At 43.2% G+C, this 20470-nt stretch overlaps 1 protein-coding gene across 2 annotated transcripts in view; it reads right to left on the bottom strand.

The window, feature by feature from the left end:
* The window catches only part of pcca (propionyl-CoA carboxylase subunit alpha), a 33730-nt gene extending 14020 nt beyond the window's left edge, over positions 1-19710 (bottom strand). Inside the window, exons 1-11 of one of the 2 annotated variants that reach the window (XM_085182176.1) lie at positions 19083-19710; positions 13174-13251; positions 12969-13016; positions 12401-12469; positions 11445-11558; positions 9411-9464; positions 9205-9336; positions 5034-5070; positions 2902-2980; positions 1859-1961; positions 978-1072 (exon numbers count right to left, since the gene is read on the bottom strand). In XM_085182176.1, coding sequence (XP_085038302.1) covers positions 978-1072; positions 1859-1961; positions 2902-2980; positions 5034-5070; positions 9205-9336; positions 9411-9464; positions 11445-11558; positions 12401-12448 — 662 coding nt within the window. In that variant the 5' untranslated portion in view covers positions 12449-12469; positions 12969-13016; positions 13174-13251; positions 19083-19710. Of the gene's footprint in view, positions 1-977; positions 1073-1858; positions 1962-2901; positions 2981-5033; positions 5071-9204; positions 9337-9410; positions 9465-11444; positions 11559-12400; positions 12470-12968; positions 13017-13173; positions 13252-17168; positions 17385-19082 lie in introns of those variants that run through there. The other variant, XM_085182175.1, reaches the window with a different exon arrangement.
* Positions 19711-20470: the final 760 nt, after the last annotated feature.

Genomic DNA, 20470 nt, shown 5'->3' on the forward strand with positions numbered 1-20470 from the left:
CTCAATGGGATCTTCCGGGTTAAATAAAGGTTAATAATAATAATAATAAATGTGTTATAATCTACACTCAGGATAGTGATTGCTCTATAATTTTGACATATTTCGTGTTTGTTCTGGGTTTGGGAAGTACGGTAATGACAGCTTCCTTCCAGCAGGGGGAGTACTTTCATTATTTAAAATCCAGTTAAAATAATGAAAGTATGTTGATGTTTTTTTTGTTTTTTCTTTTGTGGCTTTATTCTGTCCGTTTCAGATCTTCTTGTAGATGTATATATTCTGTTATTTTCTCTTTTATAAGATTGCTTGAAAATGGAAATATTTGACCCCATATCACTGCTTTTAATGCAGCCCATAGTCGACATGACTGTGGGAGGAAATCTTAGTGTGTTAGCTGTGAGTCCTGCTGCTGCTCTTTTCCTTGACTTGCTATGTGAGCTATATTGTTAAAACCATTTCTTTTCCCCGTGTTGTGTTCATGATAAACGGTCTCCTGTAGGATGTTTATCCGTGTCCTTTCTTAGTTCAGTCATAATTCGAACCCTTAACTGAGTTTCCCAGACCGCTGACATTTAATGTTAAGATTTTAATCTCCCCATGTTTCATCTCCATGTTTTACTAATTGACTAATTAGTAAAAACTAATTAAAGCGCTTTGAGTGAGCAGAAAAGCGCCATATAACCAGTTTGTTTACTATTTACTTGCTCTATGTCCATTTGAAGCTGTGGTGGGGCGTGGTCTGCAATGCCGCTGCAGGGAAGATGGACGCACCTGCACGGCATCTGCAATCACGCCTCGCCGGCACAAAGGCTGTGCTGTCTGTCAGTACATCGTCGTTGTGACACGAGTCGGGCTGTGAGCTGGAAAGCTGCAGCCGACTGAGTCGTGAACAACAACCAAGTCAATAAAGATGTGGTCGGCTCTGTCGTGGGTTCTTTACAGAAACGAATAACTGCGAAGCCCAGAAACGTCTCACTAACCTGGGCGCCTCTTCCACTACCTTCTGGTTCCTCCTCTGGATGGAGCACTCCCTCTCATTGAGCCACAGAGCATTTCCATGTTTATCAGCCAACACCTGAAACAGGTTTCAAATCAACACACTATGTGGTTTACACATGTCGCTGAACATGCCTGCATGTTAGAGCATCTGTCACAAAATCCAGAAAATTATTCTTTGAAATCTAAAAACTTTATTAAAAATAAAAAAATTCACACTTAGATCCTCAAATGTGAGCTGGTACAGTGACCTTTAGAAAAAAAAATCATGTTTCTCTTCAGGAAAACAAGAAAACCCTTCAGCATGTGAGTCAAACAATAATCATGTGTTTTCCTATTTTGCATAATAACAAATATTATGTTTTAATGATTTTGGTAAAAACCAACACTGTTAATTTGCAGCTGTGGCATAAAACCTTTAATTAATTCAATGCATTCCTAAGCGCTGCACACTGGGATCCAATAGTTTGAGCCCACATCAGAACCTGTCACTCAGAGTGGTCGGCTGCGACCTACGAACTTCTCAGGTTGGATTCAGCCAAACTCCCGTCTGCAGTCTCAGCAGAGAGGGAGAGTCGTCAGGCTACGCTTTACTCTGTCACAGCCTACTGCATGTCTGACTCACAGGAGTCAGTGTGACCTTCTGACTCTTCAAGCTTGTTTGCGTGGTGCAGATGGCGTTTTGTGAGAGCTGTTAGGAAACAGCCTCCTCTCGACTCGACTGAACAGACTGTCATGAAGTTTGTTTCAGTGAATCTCGAGCTGAGACGAGGAGTTTAGGAATCAAAGAGTCACCTCCGCTTGCTCTTTTGGCTTTCATGTATCCATCAACGTTAAAGGAGATCAGTGCAGACAGTCGACATACCTGAATCTCTATATGTCTGGGGTTGTCTATGTATTTCTCAATGAGCAGCCTGTCATCTCCGAAGCTGGATGCCGCCTCCTGCGATGAGAACCGGAAACCTTCCCTGTTAACAGCACACCCACAGATCACAGCAGCTTTAAAGAGCAAATACAGACTTTCCATTGGTCTACAAGTAACATCAGGAAAAACAGTTAAGTAAGTAAATAAGCTTCAGTTTAGAGCACAAGGAGCTGAAGGAATAACTTTAGCAATAACAGGTGATTTTGACTGACGACAGACGTCTGTAAAACACACGGGGACAAAACAAAAAGGAAGACCTGGACTGTTTAATGTGTCGCTTACAAAGTTCATATAATATCACCACTTGTGTTGTTAGGTTATTCAATGAGTTTTTATAGTGTTCACTAATGCCTCTTTTCCACTAGCACCCACTCCACTCTGTTCTGGTTGTTTTCCATTACAGTGGAGTACCATTTGCTTGGGGTCATTAAAGCAACGCTGCCAAAACAACAAACATCATTACAATGGGAGACCGTGGCCTGGTACCAGGTACTACCATCTAATGGAAAACCCTACAAACCTGAAGCTGAACTGACACATTTCTGGCCACTAGTTTAATAGTAATTATGGGCTGAATCAGTGTTTGGGGCAATAGTGTTGTAACTGTGGTATTTGGAGCTACTTAAGATCAAAGAGTTTAACTAATGTGAGCAGAAGCACGAGCATCTTCCATAAGCTGCAGACGTACGAGCTAATAGCAGTAGCTTTAGTCCTTATATGTGCAATATAAGACTGTACAGTATTACCTGAGGTAGAGTACTTTAAGTCATTACTACATAAGCAATGCTTGTAATAATAAAAACAATTACTTTAACGTTTTGTTTAACACATAATTGAGTGTGTATTTACTAAAAATGGTAAATACATACATTCAGTCATTCACACACTGGTGATAGCAACACTGCAGCCACAGCTGCCCTGCGGCGCACTGACAGAGTAGCTGATGGGTTCGTGTATACTGAGCATGTGACCAAGTAAAATACCTCGTCTCCTCATCGTTCCAAGCAATCCTCATTCCTTTCCCTCCTCCACCTGCAGACGCTTTGATCATCACAGGGTAACCTGGCAACAAAACAAAACAACTGCAAATGTGCATTTTTCACAGTCGACAACAGAACAGAACAGAATGAACCTTTATTACACAGCTGTGGGTGTTACACAGCTCTTATAGCAGGAGGAATATAGACCTATAGTAGTGTGTGTGTGTGTGTGTGTGTGTGTGTGTAGGGGGGAGGGGGGTATGAATGATCCTGGTGAAATATTCAGAGTACAAACAAGATGCAAATGAGTATCAGCAATTACAAACATGTGATGTGTCAATTAAACAGGTGACGAGTAAGATTATGTTAAACTGTGTAATAGAGTCTGACAGCTGCTGGTCACAAAGTCCTTTGGTAGCGCTCCTTCTTACACCGTGGGTGTCAAAAGTCCTTCCTACACTGTTTGTATAAAAGTCCTTCCTACACTGTGGGCGTAAAAGTCCTTCCTACACTGTGGGCGTAAAAGTCCTTCCTACACTGTGGGCGTAAAAGTCCTTCCTACACTGTGGGCGTAAAAGTCCTTCCTACACTGTTTGTATAAAAGTCCTTCCTACACTGTGGGCGTAAAAGTCCTTCCTACACTGTTTGTATAAAAGTCCTTCCTACACTGTGGGCGTAAAAGTCTTTCCTACACTGTTTGTATAAAAGTCCTTCCTACACTGTGGGCGTAAAAGTCCTTCCTACACTGTGGGCGTAAAAGTCCTTCCTACACTGTGGGCGTAAAAGTCCTTCCTACACTGTGGGCGTAAAAGTCTTTCCTACACTGTTTGTATAAAAGTCCTTCCTACACTGTGGGCGTAAAAGTCTTTCCTACACTGTGGGCGTAAAAGTCTTTCCTACACTGTTTGTATAAAAGTCCTTCCTACACTGTGGGCGTAAAAGTCTTTCCTACACCGTGGGCGTAAAAGTCTTTCCTACACTGTTTGTATAAAAGTCCTTCCTACACTGTGGGCGTAAAAGTCTTTCCTACACCGTGGGTGTAAAAGTCTTTCCTACACTGTTTGTATAAAAGTCCTTCCTACACTGTGGGCGTAAAAGTCTTTCCTACACCGTGGGTGTAAAAGTCCTTCCTACACCGTGGGTGTAAAAGTCTTTCCTACACCGTGGGTGTAAAAGTCTTTCCTACACTGTGGGTGTAAAAGTCCTTCCTACACCGTGGGTGTAAAAGTCCTTCCTACACCGTGGGTGTAAAAGTCCTTCCTACACTGTGGGCGTAAAAGTCTTTCCTACACCGTGGGTGTAAAAGTCCTTCCTACACCGTGGGTGTAAAAGTCTTTCCTACACCGTGGGTGTAAAAGTCTTTCCTACACTGTGGGTGTAAAAGTCTTTCCTACACTGTTTGTATAAAAGTCCTTCCTACACTGTTTGTATAAAAGTCCTTCCTACACCGTGGGCGTAAAAGTCTTTCCTACACCGTGGGTGTAAAAGTCTTTCCTACACCGTGGGTGTAAAAGTCTTTCCTACACCGTGGGTGTAAAAGTCTTTCCTACACCGTGGGTGTAAAAGTCCTTCCTACACTGTGGGTGTAAAAGTCCTTCCTACACTGTGGGTGTAAAAGTCCGCTGCTGAACGAGCTGCTCGGTGCTCGTACAGTCTCATGCAGGGGTGGGAGGTGTCGTCCATGATGGATGCTAGCTTAGACATCATCCTCAGCAAAACCCCAGCAGCCTTTTAAGACTGAGGAGTAAAACAGACTCTTTATCTTCACACACTGTGAGCTCTGCTTTCATCTGTTCCATCTCTTCAGATATCGTAAACCTGCACAGCGTTTACATCTTTAGCTTCTGTGTTTAGCACATTGAGTTTTCCTACAATGATATTTTCAACATAATAAATACAATCACCATTGCCATGTGTTATCTTTTGGTAACAGCTCCATGAAGATGTGATGATTGACAGCAATTCAACAAAAATAAATAAATACATTTAAAAAATAATCAGAAATAGGAGTGAACAGCTCGAGTGGGCCAGTGTGTGGGAGATCATGTCTGCAGTAAACAAACTCACTAAGGTTCGTCCTGTCATCACTAAAGTTTACTGTAAACTTTTAGCACACAGAAAAACTGATGACTTACCAATCTGTTGTGCAATCTTCACAGCTTCCTCTGCAGTCTGACACAGGCGAGGAGTAAAAGGGCAAATGCACATATTAATATATGGATCCATTACTATTAACACATGAGGTTTGTTCACAGCAGCAATCAGCTCTACAGCTGCACTTATTGCAAGAGATGCAGAGCTATTAAAGTGCTGAGCAACAGATCAGCAAAGCAAACTTTGAGAAGTCTGAAGAAATAAATTGATTCCTATTTTAACTGAGACAAAGCTGATCAAAGCCTCAGCTCTGTGTTGTGATATTTACTAGGTTGTTTTTTATGATCTGGCTGCTGTAACCAACGTTTTGGGGATAAATAAATCACATTTCATCTTCACAACAAAGGGAATAATAGAATTTTATCATCTGTTTACATCCTGTTCAGAACTTTAAAGCTTAAAGCGTGGAATTAAAAATTCAAAGACTAAATCTTTAAATTCCAAAAATGAGGTTTTGCCAACTTGAATTCTTCCCTCAGTCTGAACATGAAGGTTCGTAACACCTCTGTGTAATCAGAACGGACTGCACACATCACACTAAAGTGAGGAGGAGGAGGAGCAGTATCAAGCCAAGCGTTGAAACATTAAGAGGTTAGAGTGATGTGCAGGAAGACTTTCTGAAGAAGCTTCGCTGATCAAATGCTGGTTTTTTAGAACTACATGAATTTAAAATGTAACACCATCGTGGTTTTTGTTGTTAAAATGGTTAAAACGTAAGTGCATCGTATTACAGCACAGCAAAATAATTGCACAATTTTTTTAAATGACAAGAAAAATATGCCATAAATATTAACATATGAACATTTGCTATAGATGCAGCAGGAAAAAATCCAGTTTAGCTTATGTGAGTGAAGTTGCCCCCCCCCCAATCTTCAAATCCAACAAAAGTGGTATCAAACGTTTGTGCTGCAAAATGTTTCGTTTGTGCTGCAAAATGTTTCGTTTGTGCTGCAAAATGTTTCGTTTGTGCTGCTATCATTTTAAAGATATTAATAAAAATTTCTAGAGGTCATCAGAGGTCAACCAGCCGCCCCACATTAATCAAATCAAACAAAACGGGTGTCTATCAACTGTGCTGGTTTGTGCTGCTAAAATTGTCGTTTGTGCTGCCTCTGTTTTAAAGATATTAATGAAAAGGTAAAGGTCAAAAGGTCAACCAGCCCCCCCACATTACCCAAATCAAACAAAATTGATGTCAAACGTTTGTGCTGCAAAGATTTTTGTTTGTGCTGCTAACATTTTAATAAAATAACGTCTTGATGCTTAATCATCCAGGTAAGTAAATCCCAAAAGGTTGATTCTGTTCATCTGGACATTTTCAGTTGGAGAAACGTTTCATCCAGGTGACGTCTTCAGTCTCAGCTGACTGCAGGTTTCCCCAACCTTATAAACAAACTAGCGCCACTGAATGAACAAAGTGCTGGGGGGTTAGTTCCATGATTGTTAGTATGCAAATTCTTATGACCATTGATCAATGACAACTAATCAAAGCCTACTGATCAATGGCCACAAGTACCATTCACAGAGTGGGGAATGGCTACAATCACAGCATTGTAGGATGGCGACAGATGTACCCTTAGGCCCCCCTTCTCGATGCAGAGATGGACGAAGCTGTCTCTCAGTCTGCGTGTTCTGGCCCGGAGGCTCTTCAGTATCCTTCCTGATGGCAGCAAACTGAAGACGCTGCTGAAGGGATGAGTGGAGTCGCCTGTAATGGAGAGGACCTTCCAGGTGAGGCAGGTGCAGCTGCTTTCACTACTACTCATTTTTTCCTGCAGCAGTGCAGGAGTCATACCACACAGTGATGCAGCTGGTGAGGATACTCTCAACTGTGCCTCTGCAGAAGGTGCTCATAATGGGGGTTGAATCTCTTGTGCTTCTCAGTTTGCAGAGGAAGTAGAGTCGCTGTTGGTCTTCTCCACATTCAGGGACAGGTTGTTGTTGCTGTACCACTCTGCCAGGTGGTTAACTTCACCCCTGTCGTAGATCTCGTCGTGGGTCAGCAGAGTGAAGAGAAGGGGGCTCAACACACATCCTTGGGGAGCCCCCGTATTCAGTGTTCTTGGGCTGGAGGTGTTGCTGCCGACCCGTACTGTCTGCTGTCTTCCTGTCAAGAAATCTAGCAGCCAGTTATACAGCAAGGTGCTGATCCCAGCAGATCCAGTTTGTGAATGAGTTGCTGGGGAATGATGATGCTAAAGGCTGAAGTCTATGAACAGCACTCTGACATATGAGTCTCTAGTGTTGAGATGTGTGAGGGCTGAGTGAGGGGCAGCTGAAATTCCATCATCGGTTGAGCGTTTTGACGAAAGCGATATTTTGATTTGATGCATGACTAACCGATCAAAGCTCTTCATAATGATGGAGGTGAGTTTGACATGACGGTGGTCCTTACAGCAGGAGGTAGATGACTTCTTGGGTACAGTAATGATGGTGGAGGCTTTGAGGCATGTGGGAACGGCGGTACTGATTTTGGCAAGGGATCTCCACACACTGTCTGGGGCGATCGTTGCTCAAGAGTTGGGAGTTTGTCTTGTAATCGGAAGGTTGCCGGTTCGAGCCCCGGCTCCGACTGTCTCAGTCGTTGTGTCCTTGGGCAAGACACTTCACCCGTTGCCTACTGGTGGTGGTCAGAGGGCCCGGTGGCACCAGTGTCCGGCAGCCTCGCCTCTGTCAGTGCGCCCCAGGGTGGCTGTGGCTACAATTGTGGCTACAATGTAGCTGCCATCACCAGTGTGTGGATGGATGGATGACTGGATGTGTAAAGCGCTTTGGGGTCCACCACGGTCTGCAGAGTGGGCTGTGATGGTTTGTATTCTTTGCCACTGCCTCCAAGTAGCCCTGCTGTCGCTGTAGCTGATGCCACGTGACAGGTTTGCCCTTGCTGTTCTTTGGCTCACCTAATTCCCGGCTGCATTTTTCAACCTTAGGAGCATTTAAACCTGACCTGTGAGCCATGGCTTCTGATTGGCCCGGACAGTGATAGTCCTGGTGTCACGACCTGCAGGATGGGCAAGGTGCTGATCAGAATCTCTCCACTCCTAGCCCTCCTTCTCTCTCCTTCTCTCCCCCGTTTTGCAGGGGCGGAACTCATGGCGGCTTCACGTCCTCGGTCCACGCCTTCCTGGATTGGGAACACTTGGGCCTCATTGGACCAGCTGGTATATTAGAAGGAGGAGATCAGCTGTTCAACGCTGGATTGTTGTGAAGGCTCTAGTCAGTACACGTCTAGCTCAAGTTTCCTGTGCCTCCGTCTCAGAGACTTAACGAGTGTTTCTTTGTTCCTACATGTTTCCCCGTGTGGAGCGTGGAAGGAGCGACTGGTCGGAGCAGAGAGAGGTTGAACTGAGCGCGTGTGTGATTTCCCCGTTTTCCCTGGAGCCCTGCCCCTCACGTCTTGTATATAACACTAACCACGCACTGTCTGTACATACACTCGGTGAAGATCTGTAAATAAACCGTCTCTGTTTAAACGCTACTCAGGAGTCCTGCGAGTGGATCCTCTAAGCAACCCGTGACACCTGGTCTCTGTGACATCATCGATGCATTTTGGGATGTAGGCAGTGAAAGTTTCTGTATATTCCTGAAAGTCTGTGGTGGAAAAGCAGTCTTGCAGAGCCTCTGAGGACCCTTCTGGCCACACCTGTACCTGCTTACGAACTGGTTTGGTGACTTTGACCAGGGGCCTGTGGGACCCCATGGCACACCTATGGTTTCTGCCTGTACTGACCCTTATGCAAAATAGGTGGAGTTAAGACACAAAAGCAAACAACTGATCAGTGCTGAGAGTGGTCCTGTTGCTGAGGTTGGGGTGATCCTGTGATCTCTTATGAACGACCACCAACGCTTCTATGACTGGGATGCAAGTGAAGACAGATGTAACATCTCTCTCACTGTACATGTACTGTGTATAAAACTAGGGAAACATAACCTGCACAAACAAAATCATTTGCAGGACAAACGTTTGATACCACTTTTGTTGGATTTGAAGAAGGTGGGGGCCAACTTCACTCACAAACGCTTTAAACTATTAATTGAAAAACAAATATTAGTGAAAAACAAAAACCACGACACAGCCGATGACCACAGCCCTCAGATTTGATCTAGCAAACGCCTTCTCGTTTCCATGCATTGCCCTTTTGATGGCCCTACCTTGACAACGCCATCGAATCCTGGGATAGTGTTGACTTTGGCAGCCTTTGCAATTAGCTTGCTTTCAATTTTATCCCCCATTGCCTGGATAGCATGGGTGTCTGGGCCAATGAACGCCACACCTTCTGCTGCCTGGCAACAAGACAAAGTACCATGAGACTCTAACAGATTTAATTCACTTAAGAAGTGATTCACTGTAAACTCACCAGTCGTTTTGCAAACTCTTTATTTTCAGACAGAAACCCATAACCAGGATGAACCTGAGAGAGGAGAAAAAAGACACTTTCAAATGCAAATATACTTTAAAGGGGGTTTGGAAGAAAACTCCTTTCATGCATAAACAATTGCTTAATTGTACTTATGAACTACAAGCTGTTAACATCAAAAAGAGTCACAACAGTATTACTGCATCTGACCTAGAAGGAGCAGGACTGTCAACACGGTGCACGTCTGAATGTTAAAGGCCTGGACACTCCTGGCCGTAGGACTGTAAATAGGTATACATCACGCACTTTGTCCCCTTTCAGCCACTGAACAGGTGGCTGTAGCTCAGGAGGCAGAGCAGGTCATCTAACAATCAGGAGGTTGGTGGTTCAGACTGCACGAGCAGGACACCGAACCTTAGTTTCTCTCTGATATGTTCAACAGGGTGTGAATGTCAGATAAAAAGCACTTTGATAAACTCACCCACTGTATTTTGCATTGTTTTATAAAAACTACATTACAAGCTTGTCCCTCTTATTTTGGAGGCAACAACTTAAAACAAATTACACTCACACATGTGTGTAAGCAAATACATCATCAATATAAAAGCCTCTCTGCAGCCCCGCTGTAACATGATGGAGGACTAGGGATGGGTACCGGTATCATGGCACCGGTTCTGTCATAAACGGTAGTAACCAGACAAAAAAGCAGCGCACATTTCGGTGCTTTTTTTTCCTGAGCTGTGATACACTTTGGATTCTAGCCAATCATTTTACGTGTCCGAGGATAGTAGGCGGGTCCAGGTACGTACGTTCTTTTAGAGCAGAGCTACAGATTAAAAATGCCCAAGGCGAAGCGGTCAAAGTCTGGCTGTACTTCACAGCAAAAGATGCAAACTCAGCAGCTGCAACAAGTGCTTTAAGCTGATACTGTGATACTGTCAAAGGAGGTAACACCTCAAATCTGATGAAACACCTGGCGACGCATAGCGGTTTTTTAAAGCCGAGAAATGCGCCGTATTTGATAGCTTGCTGCGAGACCTCACACCGAGCACATCTACTGCAGGTGTGGTGCCTGTTATCGACCCGGAGTTAGCAACATCCCCCAAAAACACGAAGAGGAGAGTCCTGGCCCCTAGCCCTGCCAGTGTAGCAGAAATGATGAGGATGATGATGCAGCAGCAGCCGTTCTTCTCTGCGTGAGTAGCTTAATGTTGTTCGTGTGTAATTTACGTTGAGTAGGCTAACCACGTTATTACATTAATGCATGTAAGGTGAACTAGCAAACACCATCATAGCTACATGCGGCTGTCTTCTTGTTTGATGGCAGATACTCCCTTCACCCTGGACAAAAAGGCTAAAATGACCAAAGAAAAAGTGGAAAACAGTTAAACATGAGAGGTTTTTGGACAAAGTTTGTGTTTTTTTCCATTGTTTAAGCTGCTTCCAGCCAAGAGTGATACCATATATGCCCCATAGCTGCAGAAAAGGCTAACATTGTTATCTTTTTACAAAAAAAACAGCTGAACATGAGAGGTTTTTGGACCACTTTTGTGTTCTCCATTCTTTAAGCACCGGTTTGAGCACCGTTTAAGCACCGGCACCGTTTCAAAAGTACCGGTTTGGTACCGGTATCGGATAAAACCTAAACGATACCCATCCCTACAGAGGACACTGCAGGAAATCTGAGCTTCAACTGAAAAACAAAATGACTCTTTGGACTTTGGAATACAGAAAAGCTTCATCTTCATCTCAACATGAAGACAGAAATCAATTCGGACCCAGAGTTACCCCTCTGCCTCCTAGTAGATGCACCTGTCGTATGAATTTCAAAATTTTACATCACCTTCTTCACAAGATTTTCAGAAAACTTGACCTCTGACCTTAAGGATGCGGTCACTGAGAATCAAACTCCTATAAGTGTCAGATGCACCTGTGGTATCAGTCTAAACTCCTGGTTCTCGCGTCATCGACTTGGGTTAAATACACAAAATGAATATGCAGACGCCATCTGCACGAGTCACGTCATTCACTTACAGCTTGTGCTCCAGTCACTCTGATGGCATCCATGATGGCATCCATGTTCAAGTAGCTTTTACTGGTGGGGGCGGGGCCAACACAGACCGCCTCATCAGCCATCTTTACATGAACCTAGATCCACACAGAGCAGAACATTAACATCCACAGCAGGAGGTGAACCGAGGCTCACTGTGCGGCTAAAAAAACAACGACAGTTTTCACTGCACAGTAATTTTATTCCAGATGTTGTGCTTTAAAGTCACTAAAGTGGTAAAACAACAAAGTGAAAAATGAATGCAAAGTTCATATAGAACCTCGGCACACATGTTGGGCTCGCTCGAGGCCTCGTGACCTTTTGCACTCTGTTTTTCAGGGTGATCTGAAAAGATCTGAGCTCACACTTCCTGAAGTGCCACTCTGTTTGATTTTAAGTGCACTTTTTGTATAATGTGCACACGGTGTTGTTCCATGGCATTGCAAGAGAACATGCTCTACCAACGTCCCACAAACAAAGCACCGACAAACATCGTTTAAAGCTCTCCTGCTGCTCACAAAGGATCTTTTTGAGCCAAATGCTGATTATCATTCAAACAAAGTTTACACTAAAAAGGTGATAAAGCTTTAAGGCGGTAGTGTACATGGTAATATCAGCACACAAACAAGGTTGTTTAATCATCAGTCAGGTATGAATAACATTAGTTATACTGTAACACAGTCAGTGCAGAAGCATCAGCTGATCCAACACTGAAGTGTTAACTTTAAACTATTCCTCTTTGCATGAACGTGCATTAACTGTTAACTCTCAGGATAAAGTATTTAAGTTAACCTGAGCTTGAATTTACGTTTAACCTACTGAATCACATTCAGAGACAAGTCCTCAGGTGAGTGTGAAATAAAACCAACATGCAGTTATTCAACACGAGGTTATGTCTAACATCCGAGATCCCCTGCTCCCTGGAAATGCAGAGACTCACAGCGCTGGAGTCTACATCACTGTGAACAGCCACAGTCTGGATGCCCATCTTCTTGCACGTCTTGATCACCTGATTGAAACAAGGAAAATACCTCACAGTACAACGTATCAGCACAGCCAATCACCAATCAGCTGCAGCATTAAAAGCACTGAACGTTTACCCCACCACCACAGCCCCCGTGCTGCTGCATAATATCAGGCAGCTGGTGAAGGTGCAGAGCTTCCTGCTGCAGCAATGAGACGGGCTGCTCTCTGCAGCTGCTCTCTGCTTCATTTTAAGATGAAGAGTTTGACACGTCCACGCATGAAACACATTCATCGTGACCATGACTTAACATTAATCACACAGCTGCGTGAATGCTGTTTTTGGCATTTGGATAGGTCAGGGGTCCTGACCTGTTATTGTCAAGGATCACTTTGCTACCTGTGCTCCCAAACGAGCACCAGTACTGTCACATTTAAAGAAATCTGGCACCAACTTGATGTGAAAGTCAATACATATCAGTGGCATTTATCCGTAAAACAACCAGCTGTTAACTGTACATGTTGTGTGAGTCAATGAGAGTTACCCTGCAAGCGATCTCTCCTCTGTTTGCAATGAGGATCTTATCAAAGGTCTGCGGAGGAAGAAGACAAACAGCAACGTTTCATTACTACAAAGACTTTTTACTCAACTTTGTACTGAAAGTAAAATATATAGATTTTCTTAATCAGCATTGTGGAAAATATGAATGAATACAAAAATGAAATAAGCAGACGAGAGCCGTGCATTACCTTTTCATTGGGACTAGATATGGTGGAATACTGAGCCTCTCTCTGCACAGCACAACATCTGGACTGGAGAGGGGAATACTGCAGAGCACACAGCACAACTTTACTGTTAGTGCACACACACACACACACACACACACGTAAAACAAGTAAAAGTCCAAATATGCTACAAAGAGCGTCTCATTGAAGTTTAAGTAAAGTCGGATATTTTCCTTTGAAGTTTTGCTTGAAGACTTCAAAGCATTCTTCTTCAGTTTTATTCACACTTTTGAGGTAGAGCAGTGTGCTTGTGGCTGAAGTCCTACACAGGTGAGCAGGAAAACACTAACTGCACCTACTTATGCTCGCCAGGTTTGACAATAACGGGGTTTGTGGTTGAGCTCGATCGCCACCTGCTGGACTGTCTGCCTGCCTGCAGTCAGTGTGTAACCGAGCAGCTTTCGGAGGAGAGCGCAGAGTGCTGGAAACAGTGAAAAGTATCACTGGCTGCGCTTTTCCTGCTTTATTTGTTGTTTCTCTGAAGCTTTGGTCCGTGTTCCCGTTGCATCGCTCCCCGCTGGGACTGCGACGATTCATCGAGTAATTCCAACGAATCGATTAAGAACAATTCTCGACACACATTCTTCGCATCGATTGTCGTCTAACGCGCAGCTCTGTAGCAGATGTGTTTAAACACCAGCGTTTCTCCGACAGTTTCAACTGAAACAAACCTGCAACAGAAGCGTATGTAGGAAAATATTTCAAAGTAATTCCTCCCCAAAATTAATCTGTAATTTTTATAACGCATTTATGAGATTCAATACAAATGCAACTTTGGATATTAAGGCAAGGTGGGAAGCTGAGACTGGCACTCAAATCTCAGAGGACACCTGGGAAGAGGTGCTCGGTGAAGCCCATCTGGTGACTAATTCTGGGCTGTGGAGAGAATTTAAATGGAAGGTGGTCATGAGATATTTTAGAAGCCCGGAGATAATGGCCAAAATGAAGCCTACAAATCCTGACACCTGCTGGTGAAATTGTGGTACTTATTTAGGAACCCACTCACATATATTCTGGTCATGCCCAAAACTCTGCTCATTTTGGAATGACATATTTAAAGTTCTCAATACAGTTTTCCAGCAACCATTAACAAAAGACCAACAGCTAGCCATTTTAGGAGTACCAAATGGTTTTGCGGGAAACAATAAAAAGTATCTTTTAAGAATCTTGCTTACAGCAGCACTAAAGTGTATCACTATTAAATGGCTGAATCTTGACCCACCTTCATATAATATGTGGATTGATAAAGTAAGAGAAATTTACCAGATGGAGGAAATAACATCTGCTCTGCGGATTCAGAGAGAATTGTTTACTGAGCGTTGGCGACCCATACATGCTTTACTGTTTCAATAATTTAGCATAGGTCTGTTTTGTTTTGTTCATTTATGGCTAGATTTGTCACATGTTATTTAATATTACATAAAGTTTTTGTTTTGTTTTTGTTGTTGTCTGTTTGTTTGTTTGCTTGGGTTTTGTTTTGCTTTCCAGTTTTGTTTTGTGCTTCCTAATTGCAGTTCTTATTTTAATCTACATTTCTGCATTGCGGTTCCTGTAACTGTCCTACTTAGGGATGGGTATCGTTTAGGTTTTATCCGATACCGGTGCCAAACCGGTACTTTTGAAACGGTGCCGGTGCTTAAACGGTGCTCAAACCGGTGCTTAAAGAATGGAAAACACAAAAGTGGTCCAAAAACCTCTCATGTTCAGCTGTTTTTTTGTAAAAAGATAACAATGTTAGCCTTTTCTGCAGCTATGGGGCATATATGGTATCATTCTTGGCTGGAAGCAGTGCTTAAACAATGGAAAAAAAACACAAACTTTGTCCAAAAACCTCTCATGTTTAACTGTTTTCCACTTTTTCTTTGGTCATTTTAGCCTTTTTGTCCAGGGTGAAGGGAGTATCTGCCATCAAACAAGAAGACAGCCGCATGTAGCTATGATGGTGTTTGCTAGTTCACCTTACATGCATTAATGTAATAACGTGGTTAGCCTACTCAACGTAAATTACACACGAACAACATTAAGCTACTCACACAGAGAAGAACGGCTGCTGCTGCATCATCATCCGTCATCATTTCTGCTACACTGGCAGGGCTAGGGGCCAGGACTCTCCTCTTCGGGTTTTTGGGGGATGTTGCTAATTCCGGGTCCGATAACAGGCAACCCACAAGCAGTAGATGTGCTCGGTGTGAGGTCTCGCAGCAAGCTATCAAATACAGCGCATTTCTCGGCTTTAAAAAAAAAACACTATGCGTCGCCAGGTGTTTCATCAGATTTGAGGTGTTACCTTCTTTGACAGTATCATCTTAAAGCACTTGTTGCAGCTGCTGAGTTTGCATCTTTTGCTGTGAAGTACAGCCAGACTTTTGACCGCTTCGCCTTGGACATTTTTAATCTGTAGCTCTGCTCTAAAAGAACGTACGTACCTGGACCCGCCTACTATTCTCGGAAACTTAAAATGATTGGCTAGAATTTAAAGTGTATCATTCCATACCAGTTGGTGGCGGTAATGCACCTTTCAGTTGTTTGCCAACCGCCAATACAAATGTAAGGAAGAAGAAAGTGTATCACAGCTCAGGAAAAAAAAGCACCGAAATAAAGCACCGAAATGTGCGCTGCTTTTCGGTCTGGTTACTACCGTTTATGTCAGAACCGGTGCCATCATGGCACCGGATACCGGTACCCATCCCTAGTCCTACTTGTGAACATTGACAATGTTGTAAATTATAATAAAAATTGAGTTAAAAAAAAAAAAAGGAAGAAAAAGAAACGTATGTAGGAGGAGTGAATGAATGAGAGCCCTGAGCTTTAACATAACACTGCAGAACAACAGCAGCAGTGATGATGACGCAGGCCCAGTTTAACGTGGAGCCGGAGTATGGGCTCAAAATGTGGTCATAAATATTTTGTACTTGTAAATCAGGATTTGTATGCGTAAAAAAGATTTGTGTGTGTGGACGTAGCCAAAAAAAAACCCCCTGCAAGTTACAAGTACGAATTCTGACCCTATTTTTCTTCCTTTCATCTGATTGGTCAATGTTATGTCAATCACAAATGTAACAATCCAATCAGAGAACAGATGGGTTTGGCTGTCGGAGGGGCAGGTCTTTGAAGGGAATAAATGCCCTTTTACACGCCAACCCAGCGTTTTCCTTCATCACCACGAAGGAAAACGTCCACAGCCTTTTCAACAGCGCTGCGGTTTTTGTGTTAAACTAATCCTAAAGTAATAATGGTATTTCTAACCACTGATATACAACTTTATCCTTTCAACAGCTGCTGAAAGTTAGGGGACCTAGCTGCTATCGGATATTTATATAGAGATCCTCCAGCTTCAAACTGTATTACCCTTCAAGGACCTGCAGTTCAAAGAAGCGCCCCTCCAACAGCCAAACCATCTGTTCTCTGATTGGATTGTTACATTTGTTATTGACATGACATTGACCAATCAGATAAAAGGAAGAAAAATAAGCTCAAAATTCGTACTTGTGACTTGCAGGGTTTTTTGGCTAAGTCAACACAAATCTTTTTTACACACACACACAAATTCTGTTTACACATACAAATCTTTTTACACACACACACACACACACACACACACATTCTGTTTACACATACAAATCTTTTTACACACACACACACACACACACACACACACAAATTCTGTTTACACACAAAACTGATTTACAAGTACAAAATATTCATGACCACATTTTGAGCGCATACCCTCGAGCCTCCGTGTCTACTCTGCTGCACAAGATACGCGACACAGCAGCGCCAACATGTCAAGTTTCAGCGCAAAATACTCTGAAACCTCTAAAGTGCGGTACAACACCTCCACGCAATGGAAACTCCAAGTTTGTGTCCAGCGGCTGTTCCGTCACAGACACTGTGGATTGTGCGTTAGCTGTTTGCGGAGGTCCTCTGAGTGAAAGCACAGACCCTCACGGTCAGCTCACCTTTACAGCGAACAGAAGCCTCTTTAACGTCGAAGGAACACTGTGCGCCGCCATGTTGCCGATCATCCACAACGTCATGACGTAGCGTGCAGAGCGCACAGCCGCAGGAGGCCAGTGTGGTGCCAAAAAGTGATTTCCGGTATTTAAATAGTAAATACTGAATCATGTCAAGCCAGAAAGAACATTTGTGCCTTAAGGTAGAAGTGCCAATCAGTAGTGATGGGCAGATGAAGCTTCATGAAGCACTGAAGCTTTTCATCCAATTGGTTCACCCCAGCACAAAGCTTCTTGAAGCTTCATTTGCTCTAGTAGGACACCTACTGGACGTAAAAATATTAGTTGGCATGAATTTGAAGAGTGTGGCCTTTTGCACACAGCCTGTAAATGTCAACAACAAAAGGAGTGTGTAAAACATGTATATTGTAGTGATGGCAGTATACTGTGTATATTTATACTGGCAGTATGGAAAATGATTATTTGGAAATGCTTAAAATGGAAATGATCATTTACTGTGAGGTGAGGTGTGGTTGGGGTGTGGACAGTGGTTGTGCTTTTGTAACGTTAAGGTATGGACAGCTACAGACTGAGCCCTCAGTCCTGCTTGTTCACATTTTATTCTGTAAAAACTACATTTTCACTGCTTTTATGACCTTTTTAATGGGGAGAACATAGCTAGGATTTAACGATTTAACAAATCTTTTAAATCCTTTGTCCTCCACAATGCTAAATGGCTGGGAGTCCTCGATCACCATGCTAACCAGGTCTTCATCTATTTGAGATTGTTCTCCTGAGGAAAGACAACAAAAACAAAGCACAAATATAAATATCACACACGTCACTTATTGCATTGTATAATATTGTTATATCATTTAGTAACATTACTGCATGCTATATTATCATGACATTTGATGGCTCACCTGGTCTTGCTCCACAATCGGTGTTCCCCTTATTCTCATGCAAAGCTCTGTAGTGCCTAAGCATGGATGAGGTGTTGTTGTTATATCCCAGCTCCCTGGCACATAGCAAACACTTCTCCTTGTACAAAAGTAAAGCCGCTTAACATATGTTTTATTGCACCATCAGTATTATGAAAATACATCTTCTGTAGAAATTTATATACCTTGTTGGGAGGAATAAAATCAAAATGTTCCCACACAGGGGAGGACATCCTCCTCTTCTTAGCTGGCTCCATACTCTCCTGACTTTCTCTCCTCACTCTCATAAACCTCCAAACTGTCTCCAAACTGTCTCTAACTCTCACTAACCGCAACTCTCCATCAAACACCTACATTTTTGAATGAAGTCTGAGGGGTTTATATCGCTGTCATATCTCGCGGCAAAGTTCGAACCGCTTCATGAACCAGTCACGTGGTACAGCCGGGCAGCGAGGCTTCGGACGTCATCATTTTCAGCTCCTCCCATAAATGAAGCAAGCCTCGATACGCGCTTCGCGGAAACGTCCCCTCCATTACTCGACACACGCTTCGAAGCCTCGATACAGAACGTCACATCACTACCAATCAGGTTATAGCAAAGACACTTTGCTTTGATTATGAACTCTGATTGACATTAAACATGTCTTTATAAGAGCGGCCAGGCCAACGGGGCAGCAGCAACAAATATAACAGATAGATATTTAAAGTGACCAAAAATGTTTCAGGTAGATTTGGATAACTCTTTTCTCTTAAGAAATCAAATTTAAAAACTCCTTTTTGTATTTACTCAGGTTATCTTTGTCCAACATTAAAGTTTAGTTGATGACTGGAAGCATGTGAGCAATGTGTTTGTAGATATGCAAAAAACAACAACTAAGAAATGAGGAAGGGGGCACAGCACTGCACATGCCCAGTGCAGGAGTCGTGATTCAAACCTTCCAGAGCCGCAGTCAGCCCTCGGATGAGCCTAATAACTTACACATGCTGGATTCTTTCTTGGCTGGAGAGCCTCCTGGGTTTAATCCAGGTGCAGAAATGTTTGCTTTTCACAAGAGTCCAAGAGCACCACTCACCAGAGCCGTGAAGATAGCACACGCGAACCCAAAAGTAACTTAAAATGCTTGGATCAAAATTTTCATTGGTATATAGACATGACTAAACACGCTTACTGAAAATGCTGTCCCTTTGTTTGCCATTAGGTTTCTGAGGGCCTCAGGGTGCTATCCTAGCTGATATTAACACATCACATGTCGGTTGCAGACACACTCACACCCAGACACTTCATTAATTACATCCTTTAGCCTTTGAAGTTAAAGGGACCCACACAGTTGCTGCAGATTTCTTGGCTGAATTCATCCCCCGTTTCAACCACATCCCAACGGCGCTCTGTTGGTCTGAGCTCCAGAGACTCTGGAGGCCATCAGAGTTCAGAGAACTCCTCGCCATGTTCTAGAAACCCATTTGAGATTGTGTGAGCTTTGTGACATGCAGTGTTGGACTCAAACTCACAGGCTGGCTCTGGTCTTTAAAGAATAGCATTAAGGGTGCCAAGACCATATGTCAAGACACCAATACACCACCACCCACGTCCAGAGCTGCAGATACAGGACAGGGTTAATTCACGCTGTGACATTAATTACATCAAACTGAAGCTGCAGCAGAAGCCACGGCTCATCAGACTAGGCAATGTTTTCCCAGTCTGGTTGTAAGAAGAGGTTAATGGACTTACCTTCCAACTCTAAGCAGTCTGACCATTATTTTCTAGCAGAGAACTGTCACTCAGCGGATGCTTTCTCTTTCTGAGGTCATTTTCTGTTAACACTACAGAGGTTTGTCTGTAGTCCCAGAGCAGTCCACCTGGTAACAGCAACACCTCGTCCCAATTCTGATGCTCACTTCGAAGTTCACTGTTATCTTGACTACATGTGTAAACGCATTGTTCTGCTGTGTGAATGGCTGATTTGATCTTTGCATTAACAAGCAATTCAGCAGGTATGCCTAATGAAATAACATTGAGTTCACTCGAGCAGTGTCAGAAAGCACTTATCTGGCAACGTGCTTTAGTAACTTACCCAAGAACACAGCATGATGACGTATTTGATTGGTGTTGCCTGTAGCTAATGTTACAAGAATGTATCAAATTTTAAATTCTGAACCAGCTGCTGGTCAAAATATAGACAGCTTTCATTTTAGCTTCTTTTCACTCAGATTAGCCCAAAAGCATGCTGCGCTGCTGTGAAACATCTTGGCAGTGGATGAGTGCACTCTCCACATAATCTTACTACCAAAGGCTGGATGGCACTTTCAGGTCGACCTTTCACATCACTGAGTCAGTCTGTACAGGGGAGCCACCTACCTTACTGTCTC

This window comes from Neolamprologus multifasciatus, chromosome 13, assembly GCF_963576455.1.
Source record: "Neolamprologus multifasciatus chromosome 13, fNeoMul1.2, whole genome shotgun sequence".
Taxonomy (NCBI): domain Eukaryota; kingdom Metazoa; phylum Chordata; class Actinopteri; order Cichliformes; family Cichlidae; genus Neolamprologus; species Neolamprologus multifasciatus.